Source organism: Adelges cooleyi, unplaced genomic scaffold (assembly GCF_023614345.1).
Source record: "Adelges cooleyi isolate 19-005CV unplaced genomic scaffold, UGA_ACOO_1.1 ACOO_flye_CR_arks_rails_tigmint_CR_PRNA_21, whole genome shotgun sequence".
NCBI lineage: Eukaryota > Metazoa > Arthropoda > Insecta > Hemiptera > Adelgidae > Adelges > Adelges cooleyi.
Genome location: NW_026095871.1, coordinates 6,090,642 through 6,115,824, shown reverse-complemented (window position 1 = coordinate 6,115,824; position 25,183 = coordinate 6,090,642). Strand labels below are relative to the sequence as shown.

Here is a 25,183-nt window from a genome sequence, read left to right as displayed (position 1 = left end):
CAGCACAACCGCGGCAGCGACGGCGGTTCACCTCTCGACGGGTTCTCCTTCGCCGGAGCGGCGGGATAGCCCTGCTGTATATTATTATTACGGATGGGTACAAACGCACACACACACACAATATATTAACTCTTACTGTGTATATATATATATTGTACACACATCTCTCTCTCTCTCCCTCGACTGGGTGTACCTATACTATCATTCCTTCCACTCTCTCGCCGGTTCAGAGAGCGGCGTCTCGGCGTGTGTGTGTGTGGTGGAAGAGGCGACCGACCACGGGCAAACGGCGCGGCAGTTACTCGACGCCGACCGCGGTTGTCGCACACATCATCGACGACACAGTACCGACCGTTCCGTCTCGCTCGCACCACGTCCGTTTAAAAGCGTTATATTATTTTTTTACATATATACATACATACACACTTTAATTGTACATCACGTACACACTCGTATATATAGGTATATAAATTATTTATCGGTTAACCAGCCGACGGGTTCGCCGCCGCCGCCGCCGTCATCGTTCGAGTCGCAACCGCTCACTGTTATTTTGGGGACGGCATGAGTTCCGTTGCCCGGCCGCGTCGCCAACACGTTACTCACCGCCGGCCGCTCTAACAGACAGTCGGTCCGCGCCGCCGCCGCCGTCCGAAACAACAACACCCGCACAACCCGAGACCGTTTGGGCGCCCCAAGTGCAGTTTATTATTTTTTTTTTTGTATATTCGACAGCAGCCGCGAAAAGGAAAGCAGCCGAAAAGGAAATCTAATCTAAAAAAAAAATTTTAACAAAAATCGCTGTAGATATTGAAAAAAAATTCACCCTCCCCCCTCCGCCACCGCCCTCCGAGTGCGACTGGTTTTATTTAATTTTTTTTTATAAAATTTCTATTTTTTTATTTATTTAATTCTTCGCGAAAATCGTTCAATTTAGTTTTCGTTTTTTTTTTAAATTCAACTCTTTTTTTTTAAACGTTTTTAAAAATATAATCATAAATTATTATTATAACAATAATAATAACAAAATTTGCTGTGCGAGACTATCTACACACCGATAACCGACACGGCTGGTTTTTCGGTTCGATCTTGACAACGCACTTGGGTAAATATTTTTATTTTACTACTCCCTTATTTATTTATTTTTTGATAATCGCACAGAAATATGGAAAATAAAATTGAGGTATATTTATCATCCGTTAGGCGCACCCCTGATGTAGTAATAATAATAATTGACAATTATTTAGTTGGCAATATTGTTTCTAGTAGGATGCAACAAGTGTCAAACTGTCTCCACGTTAGAGTAGTCTAAATAGGGGTAGGTCGTGTACTGGACGTTTCACCGCGCGGGCGCACTTGCCAGAGTCTTATTATTATTATTTTTTTTTTTACAAATTCTTATCGTATAACTATAATGGTGCTTTTGGCAAGCTAGTCGTCGCCGTTAAACGGTATTGGGTAAAAAAAAAGCGTATAAAAAACGACAAATATATATATACCTATATTTTTTTAATAGCCCAACCGGATCCCGAAAAAATCCGTAACGAACGCAACACGTATTAGGTCATTTTTTGTATATATATTTTTTTTTTTTACATCCGTTGAAAATCATATTTTGTCTTGTCTAGTCTGTGTGTATTATAATAAAATCCATATACATATCAGCTATGACGACAAGCAGTTTTCCCGTGACTACACGTTGACCGCGTTTACAGCACCCTTTTGTCTTTTCCACTCTCTCTATCTCTCACACACACTCCTTGGCTGTGTATAGTATGATAATTGTTGGCTTTTTGACGTTTTTTTTAAACACCTGGCTAGTTTAATGTGGCGGTTGTTAAGCAAAAACCCTAAAAAAAAAATCGTTGCGCAGTGTAGCCGTGACAGATTTTTTTTTTTTTTTAAATATTCTTTCAAATTACCCGTCGCCTCCGACCACCGAACAGTCTATTGGTTTATTATTATTATTTTATTGATCGCAATTTTTTTTTAATTTCATTATAATATATGTATATTGTAGGGTTAGAGTGAGCGATAACGCCGGTTTATCTGTGTACTCAATAATAGTAATAATACCGCCGGGACGTTATCGTCGTCTCGTGTAAAACGTTCTTATTATAATAAATAATAATATTAAAATATATATGTATAATAGTGAAACGAATAATAATTAGTGTCAAAGGAATTCGTTCGGGTGACGACGACAACGACACACACACATTAAAAAAGTAGTGAAAAAAAAAATGGTAAAATTAAAAAAAAGAGTTGATGAATTTCGGGGCCGTTCTTCTCCGCACGACGTATACACCTATTTTACACACACACACACACACACTTTATTTATGCGGTTTTTTTTCGATTATTATTATTTGCTAAACAACAAAAGAACAGCCACACACGGTTCCGATATTGTCTAAACCCACAGCCACTGCTATACGGATCAGCAGTGGGTATCCTCCGGGTTTCCTGGCAATTTTTTTCACATATTATTTCTCGCCCAGTCCATTGTAATGTACGATTTTTTTTTATTCTCTCCGTTTGACTTTGACACGATACGCTTTCACTCGGGTCGTCACTTTGAGGTTCATTATGATCACATTATTATTTTATATTGTTATAAAATAACCTGCACCGGGCGCATATTATAGCTGTTTATTATACACACACCCCGGGTCGCTGTTAATGTGCGTCATTATCATTTATTGATTTCGCCAAAAACCCAGACGATTAACAGCTCTCTGTGTACTGCTGCTGCTGCTATATCGACACACCGGTCGTTCCACTTCACTTTCTGTAATTAACAAACGCATTGTGCCGGGTTTCCACACACACAAATACCTCGTCTGGAGTAGTGGCCTACATGTATTATTTTTAGGGGGGGAAGGGTTAGATAGTTAGTACTTGGCTTTGTACTTGGACGTAAGTACCCACACGTTTAAAATATTGGAGTTTGTGGTTTGTTCGTTTGGAAGGGTCGACGATGATCGATTGTGCACCCGTCTGAGACAGTGAGAGAGAAGAGACTTGAACGCTAGCCACATCAGAAGACTGGTACGGGTAACTTGAATTTGGCGCTTTTCAAAATACCCACGTTTGTTCTATGGTGAGAGAGTTTGAACTGAAAACAAAATATGCATTTGACATTTCTGTTGGAAACCTCGTTTTTGAGCAAAAGCCGATTTCTCCACACACGGCAGCAGCTTAATGTTGGTATATTATATACCAACTATGTGTGTGACATCTGGCTACACACCGGCTGATCAATAACAGCTATAGTAATAGGTATGATTTTGTGTTTTGCACACAACGGCCTCGTCATCGTGCATATTCATTAGGGTTAGGTATGTGTGTTGTGTATAGGCTCGGAATACGTTAACAGTCGCGTCGTTTGTTTGTCCTAGACGTGTCCAAGTCAAAAGGTCGAATGCTTTAAACGTCTTAATAATATACCCGCAATAGTAGGTACACCTAACCGTGTGTGTAATTGATCTGTTTAACTTTCTATGCATTGCTCGCTGTAAAACAACAAACCGGGAAGTTTTCCATACAGAAGCAAGCACCGATTGTTTGTTGGCTCGACAAGTGTATGATTATACTGTTATATAATTGTGTTTTTAGAAACGATTTCGTCTGAGAAACAAGTTACACGGGCCCTATTTAAGTTGTGTTGTGCCAAAGTTCACTACACTGTCTTCGGTTAGAGAACTACATTGCTATGGTGTGTAATTATAGAGAAATATGTGCCACGCGCTAAACCGCTGTCGGGATAGGTTAAACCTACATATTAATATTTTTTTAATTAATCAATTTGTTTACTATGTGGGTAACGTTCTTCGTTGGTGTCTCAATGTCGGAAAACATTTACCCGATAATTAGGTAAACACTAAGGTTCGACGGGTCAAAGGTGTTTGTAATCGATTCAATTAAAAAAAAAATGCATCCCGAACGAGCTTTGCACTTTAATCTCCGTTGCACCGAGATGAAAAATATGCAAAAATTAATTTTATTCCGAAATCGGTTACTTAAGCATAGCATTGAGAGTCTGTTTACACATAAAAACAAACATTATACAAATTCATTACCGCTTTCAAAGTCTATACTGTTATCATGGCCGTATCAGGAAATATGCATAACTCATATTATATATTCCTCGGTTGTCGCCGTTTATTAGTGAAAATATTAATTCGGTAAAAATTTAATACCTCTCTGCGGTAATCTTATCTTTGCAGTGGTCGGATCATAACAGCTATTACAAATTATAATATTATGGTTTATGTACAACAACAATAACTAACGAGGACATATTTGTTAAAAAAAAAAAATAAAAACTACAATAGATATCTGCGCACGATTAGAAGAATATAATATTATTATTATTATTATCGATAAAAGCCGAGCACTCTTCGCAAACGAGACAGTAATAATTTTTCTTATGCACATATTTTTTGCACATAATAATATTGCTAATGAGTGTATGGATAGTGTGTGCCTTCGGGCCGTCGTGGGTACAAAGGCAATTATAAACACCGTAACGCCGTTTTGTTGCGGAATTCTAGTAGGTATTACCTATATTATTATTATTATTATTATTATTACTGCGGTACCGATATTGGCATTCGACCAATATGAAAGACAAAAACCATAACACGACTAGAAGAAAAGCGGTTAGTAAACGCTAATGTAAACGAACTCGTTTGGGACGTCGCGAACCTCAGTCAACGTTGGCAGACCAGAATACTATATTATATTAGCCGTATAAACGATATCCTTGGAAACGTTGGCACTGATAATATTGTCACACAAAAACGTTTTGCCCGAGAATAAGCGATCAAAAAATAATTGGACCGTTTCGTTTTTTTTAATATTACTTTTATTGTATTTTGCAGTTAAAAAAAAAAAATAAAACGCTTGCCAAGTCGGGGCGGGGTCGGCAATATTTTGTTAATATTTTGTAATTAATTCAAATAGTATAAAAAATTGTATGTGTCTCATCTTCCAATCGGTGTTCATGATTTATCATACTTGCATAATGTATACATATAGGTACTAAATTGTTTTATATTGGCAGAGCGTGTTCACCTACGGAGAGACTTGTGCCGACGTTTCACAAACGGTATGGGTCACTATACTTTCAAAAAGCAAAAACGGTTAGCCAACCCGTCGTTGCTTATCGACGATGCGCGGTTAAGTATAATAATAATAATATAATGGTGTGCCTATATGCACGGGTACGTGTCCGGCAAACCGATTAATGTCCTCATAACAAAACCAATGGGGGTCACTGGGACGGTATTGAAACAAAAAAACAATTTCACTAGTATTAAATTAAGATTTAGAGCTATCGAGCATTGGAGCCTTGTAAAACTATATCACCTCCTGGCGCGAATCTTGGACGGGGGGGAAGGAGCTATTTTTTAAAAATCAAGGGAGGTTTCAAGCCCCTACTCGCCCGCCTTTGCCCGATATAAAAAAATCTTAAAGCGTAGGACCTAGTTTGGGAAATCGGGCGCTGACAACAGCTGGGGCTGGCCGGTTCAGACACACGAGTATTTTCGTCATTAATATTCATACAATATCATGTTGTTGTATGTATATTTTTTTTCTCGAATAATAAAGATGATACGTGACGTTTGGAATTGGTCGACGGGTTACACAATATTTGGACGGAGCTCGTTGTACCCAGGATGTCCAATGTAACGCGAATTAGCCTTTTAAATGACTGCTACGTGACAGCCTCGGCAGCGCTTTGTCATAGCAACTGTGTGTGTGTTTATTCATTCTATTTTTTTAGAAGATTATTCAAACGACAGCTCACACAGCCACGGCAAAGGATCGAGTGTATCAAGTTATAATATAAGTTTGCACGATGCGGTCTGGTTGACTTTCGGAGGAGTTTTGTATAGGCAATATTTAAGGGGGAAAAAGAGTTTTTTTGATCAATTTCACTACCGTGTCAATTAATTTCCGGAAGCTTCGAAGTATTGTTTTTAATTAAAATGATTTTTTCTACGAGTAAAATCCATTTCTGTTTGTTTTAGACCATAAATCAAAACAAACCGTTTGCAAAGATAAACTGCGTTCTGCTTATTTGATATTCCCACGAATCGTACACGGTTGACCCGGTCGCCATTCAAAGATGTATACTTACTGTTTTTTTTTCTCTTTCTTTTTTTGTTTTAGACATATATTATTATTGTCTTGCCAGCAAGCACGCGAACGGTGCCGTCGTCATCAAGGTCGACCCCGACGAGTACAAGCGTCGATTGAAGGAATTACTTTATTTAAATTGTGGGAGGGGGGGGACGTTGCTCATCTCCCGGTAAAATTCGGATGTTCAATGTCAATTTAAAGTAAAATTTTTCATAATAACTTCTACCAGCCTCGCTGACTAAATAACATAGCTGTTGTCCAAACAAAACCGAGCACCGCCTCCTTTGGATGATCGAATTTCGCACTCGCATGTGTATTATAATGTGGTCATAATCGACAAAGGTGGGCAACGCCGATGTGGTGTTAATTGAACAGAAATGACGGCAACACACATTAGCACACTGTATGTATTTAATTTAGGTATACTATTTGGAATCGTATGGCGTTTTTGGTTTTGCCAAAAATAACAATCGCGTTTGGTTTCTCGCAGGAAAATTCCTCGACGGTAGGCAATTGTGTAATATACCATCTAATCGTATGCATCATCATCATCAACATCATAGTCGGTACCTATTTAGTACTTGTTGTGGAGGTACTGTTATGAGAGTGGACGGCCCTGACATTAGCCTTTGACCATACACACCGAGTGTAAATACACATATTATGCCGGTTTGTCCTCGACAAGTCGAATTTTTCGGACACCTCCCCCTCTAGGCGGCCGTCTCTTTTGATGATGAATCAACAGTTCTTGTCCTTCGTCAGCCCATCTCGACGGCGCTATTGTCTTGGAAACAATTTTTTTTTTTTTTTTGTATGACTGTGTTTGTTGTTCAAATTTCGCTTTGGTACCGGAAAATATTCATAATGATTTAACGACTTTAGTATTTTTTTTTTTTAATGTATTTTTAACTTTTTATTGTTCTTAGCGTTCTGTCGCAAGTCATATTGTGTGCATATATACATATACAACCGTAATGAATGTGTAATCGCCGAATAGTAAATATGAACGATCTGTTGAGAATTTTTTTCTCTGTGAATGTTTTATTAGTCACGCCGGAAACGCGCGCGAATACAAAAGCTGTGATTTTTTCAGCAAGTTCAGCAGGGTTCAAGTGAACAAAAAATGCCTTGGTGTTTTTTCATCGATTGATTATAATATTAATATATTATATTGTATACCATACACAGTTCTTGTACTTCCACAATACATCTTGGATGTTTTTTTTATTTGTAGAAGATCGGCTAAAAAAAAAAAAAATGAATAAACGCCGTTTGAATAATAATCAACGGCTACAGTTTAAGAGTAACTAATTTCCTTTGAACACACAAAAAAGCAAAAAAAAAAATCTATGATTATGTGGTAAACGTGAATGGACAATATTGGTTTATTAAAGAAACCAAAATAGGTTTTTTCTTTTGTTTGGATAATTTTTTTGTGCATTTGTTAAAATATTGCTACATCATTTCTAGTGAATAATTGCAGTCACATTCGTCACACCTAATATTGAATGCACTGAGATGCAACTTTATGTAACCAACACATTTGAACACATTCTGAAAAAATTAGCTGTGCATTAATTATTTGATTTGTCAGAGAACAAACTATTCGTTTAGCGCCATTATTAACATTATGCAAATTAATAATCGGCCAGAATTAGTTAAACCAAATGGGTATTATAGCATTTTATTCATATTTATTATACAACATAAATTTAAAACAGAATATACCTACATCTTTACGTGCCGTTTAGATGGAAATTTGTTTCTAAGGTATTTTGTACCTTTAAGTGCGTTAATCACCAGCCTTGGAGACCAAAATCGGTTGTAGAGCGGTTTGTATTGATCACAATAATGTACAAAACAAGTTTATACGGTCGGATACCCGATACCGGATTACGGGCCAGTATTGTATTATGTACCATATTGTTGCATTATTATCCATGTCTATATTGTATAATATAATAATATAAAATAATACCCAATAATAATAGTTAACAGTTTTTTACCCGTCGTTTCGCACAGTGGAGTTTTCTAATGAAAAATGGTTTCTATGTGAAAATATTATACTATTATATTGCCGGGCTCGTTAGCATGATGGTAATTACAAAATATAATAATTGGTTCGTTATCGCATTCAGAGTGTATAATAATAATAATAGGTAGCTGTTATCGTTGTCGTAGAAGATTGTATTTAGTATAGCTGACATTAACATTAACAATGTGTGTTTCCAATCATAGTATGGAAAAGTTGAATTTTTTTTTTATGCTCGACCAAGATTGATGTGTTCATTAACCATGTGTGACGTGCAGTGGCGTTTTACTGATGGTTTTGTTTTTCAACAACGCAACGCTTATAAAGTGGGCAGGTCCGTTTTAGTAATAATAATCATCAAAACAGATTGATTATAAAACGCCAATGAGCAGCAGCAGCAGCTACTAACGCGCACGTATACGGTTTTAATGGCTCTCTCGATTATCATCACAACTATGTATTATTTTATTTTACATACTGCAAATCTGACCTTCGGATTTTAACGGTACACAATAAAAACATATAGTAAAAAAACAGCCACCCACGCACGGCCCAGTGTCGTCTCCGATCTGAACTAGATTGCTGACTGTACATACCAATTGAGATTACTGAAGTTCATCTTTGTGGCAATTACAACCTTATCACGTGAAAATATGTTCAAATACTTCAGGCTCTAAAAAAACGTCAGGGAGCTTGTAGAGTTTTTAAAAGGTCTGAATTGCACCTCAGCACCTCCTCTAGTTGCGCCAGCGAATGTGTTTATAACAATATTATAAGTCGAGTCGATAACGCAGAATCACAGATATATTTTATACACACACGTGAGTACCACGTCGGCTTCTATTCTTATCATTAGTTAGCAATCTAGATGTACATATATTATATCTGATCGTTTCGGATAATATTTTGTTTTTTTATCACAAAATCTACACGTTATTGTTGGCTTTTCATCGTCACACTGGCCTATTGATGTAATTCAGTCCGGTCGCTATTTGTTTCCATTGTACTAATCTCACGGTTATAAAATATTTTAAATAAAATAGGTACAAACAGTGCTGTGCACGGGTCCCAACCTAGTTTTCCTTTCTAGAGTCCTTTTTTCCCCTGCTGAACAAACGGACACTGATTTGTGTTTAATTGTACGTTTGTGTGTTTTCCTTCCGTTAGTATTATTATTATTTTTGTTTTCAATTTATGTTTCATATTATAGAGGCGTACTTACTTTCGAATAAACTTCTCGCGACAAACTTGCATAATACTCATTGCAAGCGCGCCATCGATGCTTGAAAATTAAGCTAATTACTGTTATTACTTGTCAGCAACGGTGGTCTGGCGCACTTTCTTCGGTCTTCGGTTCTTCTATAGTAACGATGTGCGTTAATTCGAAAAATGTTTCAACGATAAAAATATTAAAAACAAAAAAAACATACAAATAGGTATATTGATTTTGAGACGCCCTTGGAAGTTCGATTACCAAAAGAGCTTATATTATTGTTTTCACTTAATTACACGAGAGACCATATTATAATAGTATTATGCGCGTGTGTGGGTATGTTTTATGCAGCCGGTAAAGGTTAATTATTGACTACTTAATAGTATTTGAAGATTTAGTCACGAGCAATTGGATAGCAATATTATTATTGTCGTCACGCCAAAAAAAAAAAAAAATCCCAAAGTCGTTTTGAACATGTCTAGTGTATATCTGTGTGTGTTTTGAGCTGTTATACTATACTATAAGTGGGCCAATGACACTCCGCTGCACTGACCAGAGTAATAAACATGGATGGTAAAATAGTTAAACGGCCATAAGAGATTAATGGGATTTGGGCGTGAGTGATATGTGCGGCGAATAGGCGAAGAGATTTGTGGGAAGAAAGCGTTTTTCGGTGAGGTAAAATATTAAAATAAAGTTTAAAATTCCAAATAGTTCAATCCAAGAGACGAATTTGTTTACTTCTACTTACAATGTCTCTCGTCCGAAAATGGAATAAGTAAATATGGTACGGTATATTATTATCACATGGTTAAGTTTGACTCTGTTTGTGTCCCCTTAACGCGGACCCCTACACGACCGTGTAACAGCTATGGTAGAATTAAAAATGATTTATTGCTTTACTAGACTTGATTCGTCTCGTTGGGCGAATAAAATATAATATATATAATATATATTACTTCAACGATCACTGTAAACAAATTTGTATATTTATACAGCTTTAAGGCGTGGTTAAAGCAGAGCTATAATATTTGTGGGATATTTTTTTTGTACTAGTTTGTCGATAACGGTGGTCCAAGCGATACGAAATTTGTCAATTTACAAAAACCGGATTAATCGGATTCATTTTTTGTAGAACATCCAAAAATAACACTATAACCGAGTGTGGGCGATATTGCATGGGAAATAATAGTATCGCAATGAAAAGGGCACGCGAATAATGATTGATAATAATATTATATAAACGACGGGCACTCATCACGTTTAACTGTTCAAATTAAACGCTCGGTCGACGATTATTTTTACCACGCACAACTAGATACTGTAATTTGTAATAATAATAATATAATTGCCGTCGGGTTTGGTTCTTCCGTTTCGACTACAATGATTGCACAGTGTGAATATTATAATATTATCGCGCACTATTTTTTTTTTCTTTTCAATTTCGAGTATTTGTATATTTTTGGTTTTCCCCAAATTAATTAATTTGCACGGGTCGCGCGTTAAAATCTCTTTGACTCTATGTGCGAATTTCTATTGTTTCTATTGTCTCATGAATGGTTTCAATGTTATTATTTTTTATTCGCCTAATAGCCGCACAAGACGATGTAAATCTGTGGGCAATAATTATATTGACTATTATACCGACAATTTGGCACGCCTTTGTTTGTACACCGGAGTAGTTAAATTCATATTTTGTTCATTTTCCTCTAATAAAAAAGTACAAGTAACGCGTCGTAAAAATAAAACAATAATATTATGTAAATTTAATAGTTTATTTTTTTCAATAAAAGATATCAGTTTCAAGCAAAACGAAATGGCGTCGCATTCTCGATATACGTTTACTCGAATAATAGTTATAATTAGTAATATACAATAAAAATGATGATAATAATGAGAAGAAGAAGAATAAGATTAAAAAAATAATAACAATAATGTATTTCCCAATAAAACGGTTCCGCCTGTTACAGCGTTGATGACGGCGAAGGTAAAAACGACAAATAATAATTTTAATGGACCTTGACTCAGTGATTCTTCTTCATTGTATATCTGGTGTTGTTACTTTATGGCAATACCTGCATTCTAATGTATCAGCAAACGCCATACACAATTGTCGGTATCAAAGTAAAACCATTTACCCTTAAAAAAAACCCTTATGCTTCCTAAAGTTCCATGTGTGTGTTTGTTAAATGGAATAATTTTAAACGAGCATAATATAACACAACGACAACGAACTATAATATAAAAGAGTAGATTATTTTATATAATTAGAACTAAAACATATTAAGTTGGAATTCATGTATGATCAATGTTTTTCAGGTATAACTTTTTACGGTTGAAAAAAAAACAAGTGTAATAAAAACGTATAATACAATATCCGGATTAGTGATTTTATTGTTTTTAAAATTTACAACTTCCTTAAAAAAAAGTACTAGAGTTCAAAGTCAATAATATATTGGCCGCAAAATCTATAATTATTACAATATTAATTACTTACTCAATAAAAAAAAAAAAAAAATTATATACTTCCTCTAAACCAGTGGTCTCCCTGACCTTATGAAAATTTGTTATTTCAATTACAAAAACGATACATAATAATATTATATTATAATATTTCATTCTGTTTTCACTAAAACTATTAATATCAATTAAGTATGTTTATAACAAAATCATATCGCTATAAAAAAAAAAATAAAATAATTTACACCAGTGTTATAACTAGTGTGACATATTTTATAATTGACAATTTTTTTTTTTTATACGTTTCACAAATTATTGTTCGATTACAACACTACAATTATTATAATATATATTGTAATATGGTGATGGTGTGTGTAATTATCGTTATTATTATTTGGTATGATCGCAATATCGTCATAACTGGCGGATTTACGGTGTAAACAAGTGGGTAATAATTTCACCAGAAGCTGACAAAAAAAAAATGACCATAAGTGTGTATAAATATAATATTTAAATTATGTAATTTTCACACTTAAACCTATACCGCGCGTTTCATAACCTATCGCCCGACAGACTTGCCCGTGGAGCGTTATTTAATAATAATAATTATAATAATATATTATTATTATATTATCAGACATAATAATACCCACCTACTATTGTGGTCTATACTCGGCCACCACGCAAACAATGAGGAATAAGTAACATTAAAAAAATATATAAAATAGGTATCCTGTATAACGTTAGCATTTTTTTTTTTTTGCTCTGAAATTAATATTGCAAAAACAATCGACCGTGCGCCAGTGTCTATGAATAACTATGGAGAGATACGATAACAGTATATTCTATATTGTAATAATATGTATGTAATGTTGCACACGGCTTAGAGGAGTAAAAAAAAAATTAATAATAACGATAATGATAAATTCTACGCCGCCATTGTGTCGAGCCTAAGCTGTGCAGCACTGTGGTTGTGTGCAAAAAAAAAACGTGAACTTAATGTGTCGACCTAAAAATTATTAGTTGTTTAATATATTATAGTAGCTCAAACGATACGTTTTTGTTCTGTGAAACCGTTCTGCTGTCGAATGGAACCAAAAAACGTTTGTGAATAACCATTTTTGCACTGAGTTTTTTGAACTCATCTTGAACGTCTTGTCAACGGTTTAGTTGAGAAAACAAAATAACCTTTGGCCGTCCGTGTACAGTATATTTATTATTAATTCTGAAATCCAATAAAAGGTCATATACGCGTTTGAATTGGTTTGTAATTCTACATCTTGTAAGATATATATTTTTTTATAACTACTATTGTCCAGCCTTGGTAATTTTTGTTGTGTTACAGACCGGTTTCTGTTTGAATGGGATTGAACAAAAAATATATATATTATAAATTTGTCTTGTAGACTTTATTACATATTATTATTATTATTATTACGGAATAAACGATTCGGACCAGAAGTCTTTGCGGATACTTTCACCGACCGCGGTTCATATATGCGATACAACGATAGCAATATAATAATCATAACATAACAATGTTTTGTACGAGTAATAGTATAGATACCGGGTATAAGTGCACCCACCTGTAACTCTGTCGTCGGAGCACCTGTTGAGGTCGTCAGAGGAACACGAACATTAAAATATATATTATCACTTATCAGTCATACTACCGGGCTAAGGATAAAAACACCGTGTCGTCGGGAGTGACCTCAAAACCGTTGAGCTTTTTTATTCGCTCAAGAATAGTGTAGTCTATATATATATATTTAACAATATATTATTATGTTGTCTGCGTGCACTCGCGTGGGATACATTGTGTGTTGTAAAAATTCGTTTTGAATGGAATAACAGTTAGTGTATTTTTAATCGAATCGTGTACAAAAAACAGGTACACACACACACTTAATCCGATCGGACCGAAGTCTGCGCCAACAGGGTCATATTGAAAAAAAATAAATAGAGTATGTTAGTTGTACCTTTGTATGCTCACGATCCAGTTCAATATATAACATATTATTTTATTATTACCGTGCGAGCTCTTTGTTTTTTTTTAATTACTATTCACTCTGCTTCGTTTTTTAAGCACCCTTTTTTTTTTAGTAGTAGCGTTATATTAAACTACACATAGAGAATATTATAACGGTGATCTCTACCGTGCGCGTTTCCGCTTCAGAAACAGGTTAGACCGCGTCGGTATATCATACTACTTGTACACAGGACAGGGGTATAACGTAACGCTTCCATTTACAATACTTTACCATCGCACATCGCAGCTATTATGCTCTTGATTAACTCATGTTCACTGTTATAGTGCCGGTGCGATATTAGATAATATTACAAATTGTATGTAAAACTCATATTTTAAATGTCCCTGGCCGTACGGGTTTTTTTGTCTAAGTTAAAAAAAACATTGCTAATAACATAATAATATCTAACGACTGATATTTTGCCAACACGAATTTTGTTTAGAATTTATCACGTTTTCGATCAAACTCTGATCAATTAATGATTCATAAATTATAGCAAGTTAAAAAAAAATATACATTCAAAACGGCTATTACGGTGATAATGTTTTTTTACACATTTCCAAAACTAGAATTACTAGTACTACTAGCGTTGTGTGTGCGTTAATGATAACCTATAATTATTATTATTATTTTGTACCGTCTGTGTACAGTTGCAGACACCTGATGTGTGTGTCATAGCAAAATGGGTAAAAGAAACAGCAAAAAAAAAAAACCGTATCTGTTTTCCCTAAAAACATTATGTTGTAAACCGTTAAACGATTACCTGGCGGTTGCGGGTTGCAAACAATTAGTTGCCAACACAATGCACGGCGTCTCATCGTATCGTGGCGTACATCAAACCAACGAGGTTTGAATAACGATTTAACGCAAAAAAAAATGTAATATTACTAGAAGTAGAACGTTTTTTTACCGTACAAGAAGAAAATAATAATAATTGGAATACAGAAATGCAACATATGTATACATTTGAGTTCATGCGGTGCTTTGTAGTTTTTTTTTTTTAGGAAATATTGCTATTGACTTTTTTCAAATTGGCTTTTTGACTTGGTCGTGCTTTGTTGTGTCCGGCAAACATTGTCTGAAAGGTATCCACATAGCAACGTTTACATGCAAGCCGGTCGTTTTACACTTTTGATTTGCCTTTAACGAGAATACCGAAGGTTAACGGGTGACAAGCACAAAAAAAAAAATAGTTTTAACTAGAAGAAACGACCGTGGAAAATATGTTAGACACACGGCAGTGTAATCCCTACACTCGAATAAATTCATATAACTATCTATGTGTGGAAAATAAAATTGTGGAATATTATTTATTAGAACAATCCGTTGTTGTGTACAATAATTATTGATAATGATAATTATTACACATACTGTTGTTTCGTTGGAAACCGTTTAGGTGAGATTAAATTGGGTTACTTGGGCACTTGGCCCGGTATCAGCGGCACTTGACGTTCGGTTAAGTGGCGAACACATTTTTCCTAGTAAATTCGGTCAACGAGTCGACTGATAAAAAAACCGAGAACCGTTTTTTCAATAGGTAATCCGAATATTGGGCGAAAAACAGCCACCATAAAAAAAGCTGTTGACAAGCGAAAATATTTCACAAAAACAATGCTTACTATGTTCGACGACGTCGTCGCGTAAACAAGTTGCACAATATTGTGTTTGTTATTTGCCTAAACGTTACCCCTTAAAAACGTTGAGATACCAAACGGAGAGCAGAGTTTGTTGTGAACAGAAAGAAAAAACAAAAACGCTACACGCTAATAACGAGAAGAAGGATATTATTGTCGTAGCTTTATCTGATACAGTTTATTCAGTAAAGAGCTTTTGTGTATCATAAAAAACACATTTTTCCTCTTAAATGTTCATACTGTTTTAATTAATTACCAAATAATAAGGTATATATTTTAACTAATTGCTCAAAAATTACAAATCTAGGAAGTCTGCATAGTCGACCCCGTCTTGGCTAGCGTTTTTTTTTAAACTAGACTATTTTTATAAAATTTCAAATTAAAAAATGGGGTGTTCGATAATATGATGGTTTACAGCAGGTACACTACACGTGAGTGTATATTTTTAGGTTTTTTATTTGTGTTTACATATATTTTTTTAAACCGGTCGAGTTCGGACCTACGGGGTCTGTTGTGTGGCTGACGTAACACATGCACACTGCCCGAGAAAAGTCTCATATTGTTACATAATAATGCGGTAATTATCGGTCCGGTCTGAAGGAGACCATTTGGAAGGAAGGAAGGAAGGAAGGCTGTGTGTGTGTGTTGTTTATTCGGCTAGGAACTTGCTATAAGGTGGAATAGAATATGCGCACACACACAAGACATTTACTCCGGTAGTTTTTTGACTTTGGAAACGTCTGTTTTGGTATTCACCGACCGACCTTGACGGGGAACGGCCGTCCTCTCGAAGCGATTATTAACATGAATAATATAATAATATGACTAATATCCGAGCTGTAACAATATTAACATGTATCCGACTATGTGTTATCACGTGGACCTCTAACCGCGGCACACACGTCATGGCTTTTCTTCGATTTGACATATTTTATCAGCAGTCGAATTCGGAAAAGCACTCGAATCAAGCGCACTCCAATCCAATAATAGTATTAAATAGTATTTTACCTGAGATAGCCGTTTTTAATCGCTCCGTCAGTCGTTTGTCCGGAACGCCGCTGACATAATTCGATACGTTTTAATTTTTAAGTAAAAACCCTCTAAAAACAGTTCATCGTCGACGCTCACACAACAGGTAGACCGCAACAGTTATAATATATTGCTTAGCGGCATCGTTTAATAATATTTTACTATATTTAATTGTGTAATTATTATATTGTATATTATTATGTATTCCTTGTATTCACGACCAAATTCGCCTAGGTCAGGTCAGCGAAAAAAACATAAACCTTGTGTCGCAGACAAGGTTTATAAGGACAAAAAAAAAACCCGTATTTCGGAACGATGATCTAGCTATTTCATTGAATTTTGAGATATTAAACAAATTTTATTCAGTTTACTCTATACCTACTTTACATTTATACCATTATTATTATTATTACTATTACAACACACATACACACACACAGCTACTTCCATAGTAATTTATGATAAACACCAACTACGGAGATCCCCGTAGATCGTTGAACGGTCGAAAGCAACGTCCCCGAGTCGTATTATGTAAACCTACAACTGTGTGTTGTTATTTAACCGACAAACGGGTTCCACTTTTGTATAATATACCTATTATAATATCAGTTCCTAACGACCGCCGTTTTTGTGTTTTTCAGATTAACCTTTGAGTGATGTGGAAAGACTTGAAGAAGCTAAAACTTCTACTATGGAAGAACCTTTTGATCCAGCGGAGACACCCCATCCAATCGACCATCGAAGTGCTTTTGCCGGCCATCATGGCGTGCATACTTGTCATGATCAGGTCGTGGGTGCAGCCAGTGGAATTCGACCACATTACCAAATACCCTTCGTTTCCGATAACCGTGCCGCCAATGATTGTAGGATACACGCCGGGGTGAGTTTATCGGTCGAGTATAAAGTAAAAAACACATTTTGGTTCAAAAAAGCCCAAAGTCGAGTGTCGACCTTCTTGTGGGGAGTAATAGCGTATACCGTTTTTGGCAATAGCCAAAGGACATTTGGCCGGAACGACTTATTAGCATAATATTATTATCAGTTCTGAGCGACGAATACGTTTAATATATGATATATTATTATAATAATAAAATAATATAGAAAAAGAAACCCGCAATTTGTACCTTGAACGAACGAGACAAGGTAATAGTTTGCGGCTAAAACACGGTTTTTATTTATAGTGTATGTAAAAATGATTTCAGATGGACCTTAGCGTGGAGTCCGTATCACCCGAAGTTAGATGAAATAATGAAAACTGCGTTTGCTCGACACCGAATTTGTTTCGTAAGTTCAATGTGTACATTACAAAAATATGCAACAACCTATAAATAATATTGTTTGACTATTGTGTGCGTTAACAGTTAAAAGTTTCAAACACGTTAACTTAATGGAAAAAGATTTGAACAAAGACGAGGCGATGAAGAATTACCTGGCCGGAGTCCGGTTCGATAACGTTTGGCCTAACGCTACCGAGTTGCCGAAAAAAATATCCGTAAGACAATTATTATTATTATTGAACATTTAACTGTAAGTATATAACCTCAGATACTAAACGCTGTTTGTTGTGTAAAGATGAAAATCAGGTTTCCCTGTCACTTGAGAGTAACGAAAAAGAGCATGATGAGCTTCGACACGATCGAAGCCAACTGGAGGACTTATTTGATATTTCCTCTGTACCAAACGTTCGGTCCGAGACACAAAGAAGAATTGAACGGCGGCGAACCGGGTAAGTTAAAAATATTATGATATATTTTGGTTCGTATTAGTTTTATTTTTATTTATTTTTTCTCCACTTCGATTCCAGGTTACACGTCCGAGTCGTTTTTGTACTTGCAAAGTCAGATCTCCCGGACGATCGTCAACTACTGGGCCCCGAATCGGACGATTCCCGAAATCGAGATGCAAAGGTTCCCGTACCCGAAGTACATCGAAGACCCTCTCCTTCCGGCTCTTACCTCGTTCGTTTCCACAGTGGTACTGCTCAGCTACGTGTACACGGCCATCAACACCATCAAAGTGATAGCGGCGGAAAAAGAATCCAAGATGAAGGTCAGTGTATATTATTATTTGGCAAAAAATCTACGAATAATAACAACTACAACAACAATAATAATAATGTTCATTGTCCGATTGCTGCGTTGTATATAGGAAGCAATGATGCTGATGGGATTGGATAATTGGCTGCACGCAATGGCTTGGTATTTGAAGAGTTTCGTCGTTTGGATTATACCTCTTCTCATACTGGTGTTCTTTATCACGTTCGAATGGCCTACGGGTGCGGTATTCCAGTATTCGGATCCGGTGGTGCTCATGGCCATCATGACGCTTTACGTTACCTCCGGTATATCGTATTGTTTCTTGATAGCCACGCTTTTCAAAAAAGGTCAGTGTAATTATAGGTTGCGAAAAAAACAAAAACAATAACCTATCTTTGTTTTTTTCCTTTCATTAACATATTATTATCGTCAAAGCGCACTGCGCAGACGAGCATCTTTTAAACAATAAAAAAAAAAAATAGAACCTACGATTTAAGATGATATTACGGTCGCCCAATCGCTTGTGATTAAGTGATAAAGTTGATCTTAAATCGTGTTCTCGATTGAGTTGTTTATTCTACTACTATTGTTGTTGTTTTGTGTTTAGCCAACACCGCGGCCACTGTCGGAGGAGTCCTGTGGTTCGGCACGTACGCACCGTTCATGATCTTCCAACCGAAATATTCGTCGATGACCAACAGGGAAATTTTGACCTCCACCCTGTTGCCGAACACCGCGCTGGGTTACATATTCCAGAGTCTGATCATGTTCGAAGGGATCGGCAAAGGACTGACCTGGAACAACATCACGGTGACCGTGTCGCCCGACGACAAAATGTGCATAGCCGACATCATGTACATGCTGGCTTTCGACTCGGTACTGTATCTGGTCATAGCCGTGTACCTGGAAACGGCTTTCCCGAAAAACTGCGGGTTCCGCCCACCGTGGTATTTCCCGATAATGGTAAGAACGAACAATTATTGATATTTTTTTTGAAAGTTTTTTCGCAATATCGCATGAAAAAGCTAAACGAGACCAAACAACTCGGTTGTTGCAGTCGTCGTTTTGGTTCGGACAAAAGGAAACGATGAGCAAAGAAATCACCGAAAAGTCCGGCATACAAATCCAATCGCTGACCAAGTATTTTTTCTACGACAAACCCGTGGTCAACAACCTGACGGTGGACATGTACCCGAATCAGATTACCGTGCTGTTGGGACACAACGGCGCCGGCAAGTCGACGACCATGTCCATGTTGAGCGGTTTGATAAGGCCGTCCTCGGGTTCGGCATTAATCGAAGGATACGATATCAACACACAGATGAAGACCATACGCAACTCGTTGGGACTCTGCCCGCAGTACAATATACTCATTCCTGACTTGACCGTCAAGGAACATTTGAAATTCTTCGGAGTGGTGAGTACGAGGATATTTTTATTTTATGTACATTGATATACTTACAACGATAATTACAGTTGAAAGGCTTGAGTAACGGAGCGCTAAGCGATGAGATTGAAAAGTATGTAGTGAAATTCGAATTGGAATCCATGCTAAACACAAAATCCAAGCACCTCAGCGGGGGAATGAAAAGAAAACTATCCGTGGCCATCGCTCTGATCGGCAAGTCCAAAGTAAGTTTGTTGGGGTTTGCGAGAGAGTTTTTCTTCTCCTAAGTTTAGCCTTGACGCGTAATATTTATACTCGGAGGGTAGGTGGTATTGATGGACGAACCGACTTCGGGCATGGACCCTGCAGCAAGACGAACTTTGTGGAACATTTTACAATCGGAACGCGAAGGTAGGACGATGGTAATGACCACTCACTTGATGGATGAAGCCGACTTGTTGGGCGACCGAGTGGCCATAATGAAAGCCGGCACGCTTTGTTGCGTTGGAACGCCGTTCTCGTTGAAAAAAGAATACGGTAAGACGATAGGATTGACTTAGGGTTTTATTTCGTTTAGAATTGATAAGAGTTATTAATTTTTAGGTGGCGGTTACACGTTAACGTTGGTAAAAGATACGTTAAAATTTAACGTATCCAAATCGACCAATTTCATTCGAAAATACTACCCGCATTCCGTGCCCAGCAATATAACAATAATGGAGGTCACGTACAAGCTGGACGATTCGTCTTTGTTTCCGGAACTTTTAAACTCTCTGGAACAAAACAAGGCGTCTTTGGGAATCAAGGAATACGGTATCTCGTTGACTACGTTACAGGATGTTTTCATGAAGTAAGTACAACATCTACTTGTATTTATAACGGCTGAACGCAATGTCTACGTTTTTTACTAAAATGCCATATTCCATTTGTACAGGGTCGGACAAGACGATAACAAAAAGCTGGCGGATTATCAGATAAATTCGTTGAAGCAGAAATCCATTGATTCGAAAAGTCGGTTCGAAAGTTTTTTCTTTGATTCGGGAAGTGACGTTTCGGACATGAAATCAGAAAGTGAGTAAACCCTCCATAACTGGTATTGCATAGCTGTTGTTTTGAATATTATGGCATGAAGACATTGGGTTTTTTTTTAGGAGCCACCGGGTGGAAGTTGTTTATCATACAAATTGGAGCGATCATGGAGAAGAAATGTTTGCAGTCCTATCGTTCTTTGGTTTTGCATACGCTTCAAATAGCTTTGACTATATTTTTCATATGTCTCGCGTTATTGGTCGTCAACTCCTGGCAAGGCATGAAAGATCTTCCGGCGATGGTCATGGATTTTAAGGTAAGAATCGAAACCGTCGTCTCTATCTAGTTTACTTAACTGATTGTTAACCCATGATTTCTGTCGTAGACATATTGGGACCCAATCAGTACCGTCATGTTAGCTAGCCACAACGAGCTGGCCGTGAGCGTTTATGAATCGTACAAGAACGCTTGTGCGCCCAACCCCGTTCTCGATTTGAACTTCCACAAAAACTACGATTTCTTCGAGAACTTCTTGCTGAAAGTGGTAAGTGATCGGTTGAATTTTCTTTGTGTACGATTTTTTTATTTTTAAACTACTTACTAATCGGTATTCCTCGCAGGCTTCGAAAAACATAGCGCCGTTCACGCAAAAGTACATCATCGGAGCCGTTTTCGACGACAACAAAATCACAGCGCACTTCAACAACCAACCTTACCACGGACCTCCGTTGTCGCTGAACATGGTCTACAACGCCTTACTCAGATCTTTCATGGGCGAAAGTTACGGAATAGAAGTCATCAATCATCCTCTACCGTACCAGGGGGTAGACAAGGTCCGTACACGACATCATCTAAACAAAGGAGAAACTACTTTCTTACAATATTAAAAAACAATTTTTCTTTTGTTTTGTTCAGCTGTTGAAATTGTCCGGTGGCAGCAATCTGGGTTACCAAGTGGCGTTCAACTGTGGCATTTCACAGGCATTTGTGTGCGCCGTTTACGCGCTATTTGCAGTCAAGGAACGGCAAACCGGTGCCAAACACATGCAACAAATCGCCGGGATCAAACCGTTGGCCTATTGGGGAGCGTCTTTGCTGTGGGACTGGATCAGCTACTTGACGATCATATTCTCGATCATTTCACTTCTTTTCTTCTACGGCGATCCGGGCTATTCCAGCTCGAAACAAATGGGTATGTAAATGGGATGCCAAAGACCATCTCTACGATAATCTCTAGTCGATGAGTCAATATATTTAACTCGGTTTCAGGATTATTGTTAACTCTGTTGGTGGCTTTTTCGTGGGCGACGTTGCCGCTAATGGGTTTGTTTTCGTATATGTTCACCAACCCGTCGACGAGTTTCATTCGAATGTCCGTGTTCAGCGTCATCACCGGCGCCATGGTGTTCATGTTAGTTCTCATATTGGACATGCAACCCTTGTGTCTGAAGGACCATTCCCAAGCCATCGATTCCGTGATGATTTACTTTCCGCATTACGCTCTGAGCAGCGGTCTGAAAAATATTTACTCGGCGTACGAGTACAACGAGATCTGCGACTTCCGCAAAAATGGTAAAAAGCGTTTTTTTTTTTACATGACGAACGCATCGGATATTATTATATAGTTTACAATTTTTTTGTCTCTACAGCTTCCTGTTTCGGATGGGACGGTGACAATTTATCGTGGACCAGCCCGGGCATCGGTAGGAACATCATACATCTGTTTTGGTTGGGATTCGTGTGCGTTTCGCTGCTGCTGTCATGCGAGTACTTGACGTACTACGGTAACAAAATCCACTGCACTCTGCTGAAACTCTACAGTTACATTTGGAAAAAAGCGCTCAAGGAAGAGAAATTCGACTTGAACTACTACGAGTCGGACGTGGCTCACGAGAAGCAAGTGGTCAGCAATGCTGACCCCAGGAGTTTCTGTCTGTATCTCAAGTAATGATTGCCATCTTTATACGAGCTACGTTTGTTCGTCGTAACACGTGTCTTCTAACGATCCAATTATATCGCTTTGCAGAAACGTCTGGAAAAATTACGGTAGCAAGCAAGCGGTGAAAGGAATAAATTTGGCGCTTAAACCGAACGAATGCTTTGGCTTGCTGGGAGCGAACGGAGCCGGAAAAACGACCACTTTCCGAATGCTGACCGGAGACATCAAAAACACGTCGGGAGACATTTACGTGTGCGGAGTACACGTCAACAACAACAGAGAAAAAGTATATGCACCGTAATCTTACGGCGAAATCTTAAGGCATCACAGCTCATACTTGTAAATCTGTTATTCCATGTAGATCCACGAGGTAGGAGGCTACTGTCCTCAGTTCAACGGTCTCATCGAAGAGCTGACGGGCTTCGAAACGCTCCATTTCTTCTGCAGACTCAGAGGAATGTCCAACAAAGAAGCGACCACGCTACCGTTTTACCTAGCTTCCCGATTGGCGTTCATGCCCTATTTGAACGTACAAGCTAAAAACTATAGGTAAGTAGAGTAACCTAACAGCTACCGGAATTCATTTGTCACCGGTTGTCTTAACCTAATTTCCCCCTCGACCTAGTGGCGGCAACAAGAGAAAACTCAGCACGGCCATCGCTATGATCGGAGACCCTTCGGTGCTGTTCTTGGACGAACCCACATCTGGTTTGGATCCCGCTGCCCGGAAACACTTGTGGGACACCGTAAGCGAAGAAAGAGATCGCGGAAAATGTGTTTTCATCACTTCGCACAGGTATATCAGTTATAGTCAGCGAGAGACAACAATATAAATACAGAATAAAACTAAAACAACTCTAATCCCTGTTGTGTAGTCTCGAAGAATGCGAAGCCCTGTGCACGCGTTTAGCCGTAATGGTGGACGGCCGAATTTGTTGTATAGGATCTGTGCAGCATCTTAAAAATAAATTCTCAATCGGTTACCAACTGCACATAAAATTCCATCCAGACAATCACACCAAAGCCAAAGAATTTGTAATATCATCGTTCTCGGGTAATTATTGCAAAAAGGAAAAATGTACAAAACACTACCCTTTTGATAGTAACGTTTACTAAAATCAATGGTGTTTTTTACCTCTAGGCGCAACATTACGTGAAGAATTTGAAATAACAGCGTTGTTCCACATTCCCAAAAAATATCCGTGTTCGTATGCGTTTGGTCAGATGGAACAAGCTAAAAAAGAACTATTGATTGACGACTATTCCATACAACAAACCAGTTTAGAACAGGTAAGGCCAACCCGAACGACTTCAACTCACTTTTTTCGGTGTCGGTCATCTAATTTGTACATTATTTTCTACGTACATTTTCAAATTTTATTCCGACTAACTAATGAACAACCCAATAATAATATTATCAATAATATTATTTTCGATTTGTTTTTCAGGTATTTTTAAATTTTACCAGAAATCGAAACCAAATAGCGTAGCAAAATGGAATGTTCAACAAATTTTGATATCCTAATATTTTCGTCGTTTAAATATGAACCGTAAGTGCCATGTCAATTTTTTGAACGTTATCTTCACTTTGGAAACGTTCACAACATTATAATAATGTTGTTTTTTTATTTTTTTCTTGTACGAAGGCTGACTAATGTAAATTATTATTAAAAAAATAATAGTTTTGTAATATAAAATACTATATGTGATAATTTATAATAAAATGTGTAAGATGTAAGTAATTTACTTTGTCTTTATGCCGAATAATTATATGTATTAAACAAATGGAACCAAAGCTTATTTAAGGCTTTAGGTCTTTGTAAAACTGTTTTTATTATTATTATTATTGTTTACAAGCATATTGTATGCGTTGTAATTTTGATTCGAAGCGCTCAATGTACAGGTTATATATATTTTATGATACATAATATATATATATATATTATTTTCTATTCTCACTTAGTGATTTGAAATCCTGTGTTTACTTTAGTTACTATACTCTATATTTAATCTATGTAATTACCATTTATAGAGTAGGACCTATTTAATTTATTAAGATTTATTTTTGTTCAATACGTTTAAGACAAAAAATATACCAAAATGTACAGTAACGGCATTTTAGTTGATTTTGTATTCTATTTCCGGTCAAATCCTTTCAGGCGGTGCCAATTTGCGGATTGACAATTTTGGTAAGTTTAGATACATGTATTTATAAAAACAGCATGGCCCCTGCTTGACGGTGGGTGC

At 37.0% G+C, this 25,183-nt stretch overlaps 1 protein-coding gene across 1 annotated transcript; it reads left to right on the top strand.

Annotated features, from left to right (window-relative positions):
* The first annotated feature begins 299 nt into the window (after positions 1–299).
* Positions 300–24,678, top strand: LOC126834648 (phospholipid-transporting ATPase ABCA1-like). Its single transcript, XM_050566735.1, is given in 26 exon segments — positions 300–1,102; positions 17,187–17,425; positions 17,748–17,809; positions 17,812–17,829; positions 17,907–18,037; positions 18,118–18,271; positions 18,350–18,594; positions 18,694–18,928; positions 19,189–19,544; positions 19,639–19,998; positions 20,058–20,213; positions 20,295–20,505; positions 20,572–20,818; positions 20,903–21,039; positions 21,120–21,313; positions 21,383–21,541; positions 21,618–21,830; positions 21,913–22,189; positions 22,267–22,569; positions 22,647–22,941; positions 23,024–23,222; positions 23,298–23,485; positions 23,562–23,732; positions 23,812–23,990; positions 24,078–24,226; positions 24,385–24,678. Coding segments are annotated over 25 exon segments (4,905 nt in total). The 5' UTR covers positions 300–1,102; positions 17,187–17,201; the 3' UTR covers positions 24,427–24,678.
* Positions 24,679–25,183: the final 505 nt, after the last annotated feature.